Genomic DNA, 7,389 nt, shown 5'->3' with positions numbered 1-7,389 from the left:
TCCTGACTTTGCAAACCATCAAGAGTCTGACCAAGTGTTATATTGGTTGGCTGATATATGGGCTCTGCTTGCCACCTTAAGGACATTTGAATGATGTATCCATTAATTCTTACTATTTGATTGTCTTTTCTTCTATAACTTTTCTCGTTGGCCGTTGCCTTTTGACCACCTTAAAATTTTTATCCAGTTCATGATTCCTGCACTGAACTATATGAACAATGGATCAATGAAATGTGCAATTCAATTAGTCTTATTATCTAATACATATTATTGGTTGCTTCTCCGTATAAATCCAGGACGAGCAGGACCTCAAGTGGTCCTTTCTACGTTTCAGGCAAATTAGTTTATCAACTTTTAAGTTCCATGTTTATCAGTGTTAGGAATTAACAACGCAGCAGAATAACGATGCAAAAGATAAACGAAGAAAAAAAAAATCACACAAACAGAACACACAGATTTACGTGGTTCACCCAACTAGTTTGGTATGGGCTACGTCCACAGCAGAGCGACAAGCCAACGATTCCACTATTTTGAAGAAGAGATTACAAAACCCTCACAACTCTCTGGGGCGGCTTCTGATGTCACACCCTTTTATATAGCGTTCAGAGACGGATTACAATAAAAGAAAAAACCCTAATTCATGAAAGTACAAAACTACCCCCAGTATAAAAATACCTTTAAAAATTCGGGTTGGGGGCGGACTGCCGCAGTTGGGGAAAAGTGTACAGTACTTTCCAGATTAGACTGAGATCAGGCTTCACCAATAACAATCAGTTTTGAACTTTTGATTGCTACAAATACTTAATTGCAATATCGGTTAGACTTAAAAAAGCTGGTGTCTTTTGTTTATTTTATTTTTCCATTAAAATTTGTATTTCTTATTATTAATACACCATATGACTTTAATTGATATGATGTGTGCTTGATTGTTAATGCTAGCTCTCTTAGAACCTTTTTTTGGATTTCTTACAGTTCAGAATGTTAAATGAGCCAATTTTGTTACTACTAAGCCAATAGATAAATCCAGGACATGTGTATTGGTTTTACTATCAATAAGAACTTTATATCGAGACTAATATTTGTAGAGATAAAATACAGAAAACGGTCTCGGACCTTCTAAATGTTTATAAGGCTTAATGTAAATTATCTATAGTCCCAATGAATGTAGAAAAATTCTCAGGTATGTGTATGAGTTTATGGTACGTTCCATGTAAATCACATTGATATGATATTATGATCCAGATGCATATACTCACTATTCTCTCCAACAGTATGTGCTTGAATGGGGACAATCGTGCTCCTAATAATAGTTTCTTTAAATACTAAATGACAAGATGAATTAGTGAAACGATACCGAAGGAAAACCCCGGCCAGAACCACACGTGCAAGTTTCCCTGCATGTTGCTCGTCCGTGAGAACTTCTTCGGATTTGCGTGAACTAGCGGAAAAACATGGTTTTGCTGATATCATTTCCCTAAACTTTTGTGATTTTATGGCTACTGAACTCTTTGGTCTGTAAAACCATTAAAAGGAAGTGCTCCAAATTATTGGGGCTGATGTGGGGTTCCATTTTACATGTATAGTGGCTCCATATTATTTATTTGGTTGGGTAATTGACATCATTGACATACGTAATAACTCGGATTTCAAGTGAAAAGAAAATGCTGAATGTCCCTACAACTGAACCCAATCCAAAACAGAGCAACCCATTACAGGTGCTGATGCACTCACAAAAAAGTTGAGAACAGCATTTTTACCTTTATCCGTGGGACTTTTCAGATGTTTTAGTTCTTATGGCAAGGCTTGTCTTGTGAACCACAACCAGGACCTTCCTCTATAGATACTGGGGCATGTTCCCATCAAGGACTATCCAGTCCGGATTTATCAAGGACCATCCGCTCGAGATTTCACTCGCTAATGCCTGTGTTTTAATACATTAGATGAGATTCTTACTTCCTTTTTTGGGAAACAATTGAATTTTGTTTTTAAGTCATAATTTTTCTTACATCAAAGTCAGCGTGGTTCTCAAAATGATCAATGAAGAGGTCATGATGGAGTCCTCACTTTTCTCTACTACCAGTGAGATGTTTATGCAGAGAGAAGAGGTGAAACAAAATTGAGTGTAATGTTGTTATACTTGAATTTAGAGAAACAGATGAGAGTGTCTTGTGTATCAAACACCCATGACATTGTATCTAACTTGTGACTTGATCATTAATGAAGCTTGAAATGAGATACTCAAAAGTTGCTATTGTTTAATTGAAGGGAAAGACTGATTAACCTTCATTACATACATAGAGAAAAAGAAAAAGAGGCTCCTCAATGAAGCAAACCCATAGAAGTAGTAATGGGTTGGTTTGTGGATTCAGCTCTGAGATGAGCAGTGTTGCAAGGGACTTCATCCAGTTCTCTCAAAACAGAATATGGGGTGTCTATTTGTAGATCTTTGAGCCTTTGGCGAAGATCAGAAACTTCTTCCTTGAGTAGGCCGTTCTCTTCTCGAACCTGATCATGACACTCTGACACATGGTTTAGCTTGTCAAGGAGCTGCCAATTCTCTGTTCGTAGCCGGACGACCTGCGACCAGAGCTCATCTAAGTGCTTCTGTTTGCGCATTCGTGACCTTCGAGCGGATTCTCTGTTAGATATCATTCTCCTCAGCTTCTTCTCATCTATTACGCTCAGTTGATGCTCTTCTGATTCATCTGAAGTTGAGTTGTTGCTGAGGGATGGTGTTGGTTGAGTGAATTCAAGGAAAGGAGTTGGAATTTGGAAATGGAATGAAGGTGTAGGGGTCAGGAATCTGTCAAAGTGAAAGGATGGTATGTTGCTTTGCATTGTACTAAAGTAAGGCTGGTAGGGGTCTGGGTTTATGGGCTGCATGACTTGAATTTGGATATGAAGTGAGACTGAATTGAATTTGAAGAGAAGGATGAAAGATGCAGTTGGTTGCGTAGGGAAGGAATTGCAGGGAAAGGATGAGGAGTGGTGGGGTGTTTATAGGATAGGAAAAGACTACTGGAAGTGACCCACTTTCATCCATGAATGAGAAGACAGATAAAATCCATGAATACCTATCATAGCATCTATACATGTATGCATGAATACATACATATAATTAATTACATTTATGTATTATATGTACATGTGAGAATCTAGTATCCATTTTCAATTGGGAATCATATTGAATACATATGTTTATAGGATAGAAAAAGGCTATTGGGAGTGGCCCACTTTCATCCATGAATGAGAAAGCAAATAACATCCATGATTACAGATTACCTATCATAGCATCTATACATGTATGGATGAATACATACATATAATTACATTTATGTATTATATGCACATGTAAGAATCTAGTATCCACCTTCAATTGGAATCACATTGCATACTTAAGTTTATAGGATAGAAAAAGGCTATTGGAAGTGATCCACTTTCATCCATGAATGAGAAAGCAAATAACATCCATGATTACAGATTACCTATCATAGCATCTATGCATGTATGCATATATACATATATATGACTACACTGCACGTATTTATGTATGTATGACATGTACATGTCAGAATCTAGTATCCCCCTTAATTCTTACATACATTGATACATACATATCCATGCATTTATGGAGGGAAAAGTCAGTTTTGGGTCTACATGGGATGAAAGAAGTTGGTTTTTTTGGGGAAACAATGATTTAATTGGGGAATGTTTTGATAAAGAAAGAAGAAAGAATGAGAAATGGATTAAAGGAGATGTGAATAAGAGAGAGTCCTTTGAGTCCGAGCCAAGAGAAGAGTGTAAATGAGGTGAGAGAACCCTCTTTTCTGCAAAAAATATGATGACTCAATGACCACTGAGATGGGCTCCCACTGAAGAAAAATGAACCAAATTTATTACTTTTGAAGTTTCCTTGGATAATTTTCTTGAATTACCAAAACTGGTTTGAGCACTACTAAGTGAGAAAAACGTGAAGAAGTTGTCTCCAAATAGTTTCTGTTGTGGTCCAATCCCAAGATTGTGGCTCTGCTTGTAACCATTTAAGAGCTGGGTCCCTAGTCTAGATCCGGCCCATGAGTCCCAAAAACATACACTTTCAAAAGTGGGTCCTACCTCTGATTGATCTATACCATTCATCTGATAGGCTTTGGTTTGGATCTCCAATGGCCAAAAATTCAGGATAATTACGCAATTGCAATGTCTAATAATGTGTATTTTTTGTCGTTCGACCATGAAAAACACCCATTAGGGGATGTTAGGATTGGACCAATTTAATCTTCTTATAATGTATGGTGGATATTACTACAACGTTGTAAGGGATGCACTCTTATATTTTGATAATGGCAGTCCTCATTTTATTAAACACTTTTTTTTTTAATTGGGTGTTGATTTTGAGAATTTAGATAATATTTCCTCACTCTTTTATTTGTCTTTCCTTGCAATATCTACCTCCTTTTGTTTGTATTTTTCACATAATATTCATGAAAAGACAAACAAAAGAGGGTGAAAAAATCAATTCCATTTTGAGAATTCAAACATCCATTCACAATAATGGAGGTGCAACGATGAAAGTGCGTACCCGTTTCAATTTCCCACAAGATTGATTCAAAGGCTATATTATCTAAAGGGAAATAATATCATCTCCCATTTTTCTTCCTTGGGCCACCCGCTCGCGCATAGTGTAAAGAGATTTTATATGATGAGTGGTATAGTCTTAGTATTTTTCAAAAAGTAGTGTATGGCCCACATTATAGGATGGCCCAAACCGTCCATTTGATTGGCCACAATGTAAATAGGTTGTGCCCAAAACATCATTTCCATAGGATGATCTCCTGTCTATAGGGCTATAGCGGTTTCTATAGTGACCAGCGGTGGTCAACACCGAAACCGAAATCCCTAAAACGTAACAAATTTCGGTCGAAATTTTAATAAATTTTTTTTTTATTTCTTTATAGAATCCTACCTTTCGTTAGCTTCTACCGAATTTTGACCAAAAGATATGGAAAGGAACATTTTGTGGTGACGCTCGAATTACGTCCAGATATAGAAAGAGTCTATTCTGCAAAGAAAGAGAAAAAGGGGAGGGTGCAATTCTGGGTGGCTGATGCACCATCGACCCAATCTATTTTGCCCCCCGTCACCTTAGCCAAATCCCATCTCCCTTTGTACTATCTGCCTTGTTTTGTCTCCACTTATCTCTTTTTTTTGTTTTCTTTATGTGGTTTTTGGATCTTCATGAGATTGGCTGAAGGTGGATAAGCTCTCTCTCTCTCTCTCTCTCTCTCTCTCTCTCTCTCTCTCTCTCTCTCTCTCATTTATTTTATTGTTGTTACTTGATTAGTAGTAGTTCCTTCATGTTATGGTCTGAATTCCCTTCTCCCTCGTTCTATGAGGCTTGTTTTAGTAGCATGGATCATGGTTTCAAATTTCGGTTTCGGAATGCGTTTCGGTCCTCACCGAAACAGAAATTTCGGTCAAAATCCTACGAAACCAATAAATTATTCCATACAAAATTTCGGTTAAATATTAAATAATTAATAAAAAATTGAGACTTTTGGTGAATTTTGAAATTTCGGTCGAAATAATTTAATGTTTCAGGTATCACCGTATCACTAATTTCGGTTTCGTGGTTGACCGAAACCCGAATTTTGAAACCAAGGTCCGGATAAGCTCTCTCTCATAGAAAAATGAGATTACAGATCAACATCAATGGGCAGAGTGGACCCGCAGTAAAATGAGTCCCTCAATCCCCCAGATTTAGCTAGCCGATGTGCTAGATCATTGGCAGTCCTAGGAATATCAACGAAAGAAAGAAAACTATCATTGATCATAGAACTAATCTCATGATTCTCATCCAAGAATTTGGCTAATCTCCATGGACCAACGCTGGTGCCTTGAACCCAAGAAATGGCATTTGAAGAATCCCCTTCTACCTCCATCTTGCCTTCCATTTGATCCCTTAATAGCTCATGCTGAACTGAAGAGCACAAACCTCCACTTTGGTAAAGTCTGTGATTCCAATCGGCCTAGAAAAGACGTAAATGATGGATCCGCTACTCTCTAGTAGTCTGGACTACTAAAGTGCGCGTGTGCAAGTGCAGAAAGGCCATCTATGGTTTGATGGAAACACAAATAAATAAATTTATTGTAAAACATCAAATGAGAACACAAGAGGTTTATGTGGTTCATCATGTTATGTGACTACATTCAAGTGTGAAGCTTAGCTAAGAGTTTCACAAAGATTACAATGTACAAGATATCCCAAAAAGTTCACTGCGTACAGACACATTAAATAAAACCTCAATTTTCAGTTCGACGTAAAAATGAACATAAAATTTGTTTTATGTTGTACTCTCAAAATCATGGAGGGTCGAAGGAATATGCGTAGGATAGAATTCGAGATATAAATATAACAACACCAATAAAAATAGGGAAAATGATATATTCACCCAATTTTCTTCTATAGTCATAAATACACTATAGAGGGTGGCCCGGCCTGGGTAAGAAAAGGGGGCGAATACATCACTTCCCTAATAAATGTACTTTTAGCCACTGAACATGGATGTTATCCACTTATGTTCAGCAGCTAGATGGTGATTTGGACTTGGGTCCATCCAAAACCACTACTTGATGACAGGGTCCAATCAATGGACATGTAAAAGTTGGAGAGAGAGAGAGAGAGAGAGAGAGAGAGAGTATACTTGGTTTTTAGTTCAAGTTTCAAATGACTACTCATGAAATGTTGTACCATTTTTTCTGTTTAATTTCTTCTTTATTGTTGTTGATGATGCATTTGAAGATATACATGCAACATAAAAAATGTTCTTACATTGTCGTCTCTTGGCAATCTATGTTTTGCTTTTTGAAGAAAGCTCATTTTTTTAAATCTTTGGTGCTTTGTGAGCTAATGCAATCCTGCACGCATGAATATATGTGAATATGCTTACGTAGTAGTAAAGAAAGTCTTGACCCACTAACAATCCGGATAATAAAAGGTGTTTGGTACTTTAACAAGTGAGCATATTTTTTAGGGATTTACTAGGCAGTTTCGTAGGAAGCCATTTCGCGCGAGGCTCAGTTTTGTAGGATAGAACAGCCACCTCATGAATTAAATGAATAAGACAAAATATAATCTGCTGAAAAGTGAGTCTCTGTAGCTCCTCTCCAGAAAAAGTGAGCCGCAAAATGGCTTTCTGTGAAACTGCCTAGAAAATCCCATAAAAATATGATTAACATGGATATTTTAAGGGATTTCCAGGGGACCATCGAAGAAGGCATTTCACGCCTGGGCTGTTGCATGTGAGAGCAGCCACACAGGCTCAGATCTTGTCTTATTCATATAATTCATCTATGGTGGCAGCTCTGTCATGCGAAATGCCTTCTGCTGGA

At 37.4% G+C, this 7,389-nt stretch overlaps 1 protein-coding gene across 1 annotated transcript; it reads right to left on the bottom strand.

The window, feature by feature from the left end:
- Positions 1-2,230: 2,230 nt before the first annotated feature.
- LOC143856592 (basic leucine zipper 43-like) lies at positions 2,231-2,982 on the bottom strand. The gene has a single exon (XM_077366859.1). It carries the CDS (start codon positions 2,881-2,883, stop codon positions 2,320-2,322), a length of 564 nt encoding a protein of 187 aa, XP_077222974.1. The 5' UTR covers positions 2,884-2,982; the 3' UTR covers positions 2,231-2,319.
- Between the last annotated feature and the right edge of the window lie 4,407 nt (positions 2,983-7,389).

This window comes from Tasmannia lanceolata, unplaced genomic scaffold (genome assembly GCF_043159265.1).
Source record: "Tasmannia lanceolata isolate RefF3 unplaced genomic scaffold, GAP_Taslan_0.1 ptg000023l, whole genome shotgun sequence".
In the NCBI taxonomy this organism is placed as follows: Eukaryota; Viridiplantae; Streptophyta; class Magnoliopsida; order Canellales; family Winteraceae; genus Tasmannia; species Tasmannia lanceolata.
The sequence above is the reverse complement of the archived record's forward strand: the minus strand, read 5'-3'. Positions and strand labels throughout refer to the sequence as shown.

What these genes read in the sequence shown, in the direction of transcription:
- LOC143856592 (XM_077366859.1), bottom strand. Translation starts at nt 2,883, where the DNA reads ATGCAGCCCATAAACCCAGACCCCTACCAGCCTTACTTTAGTACAATG.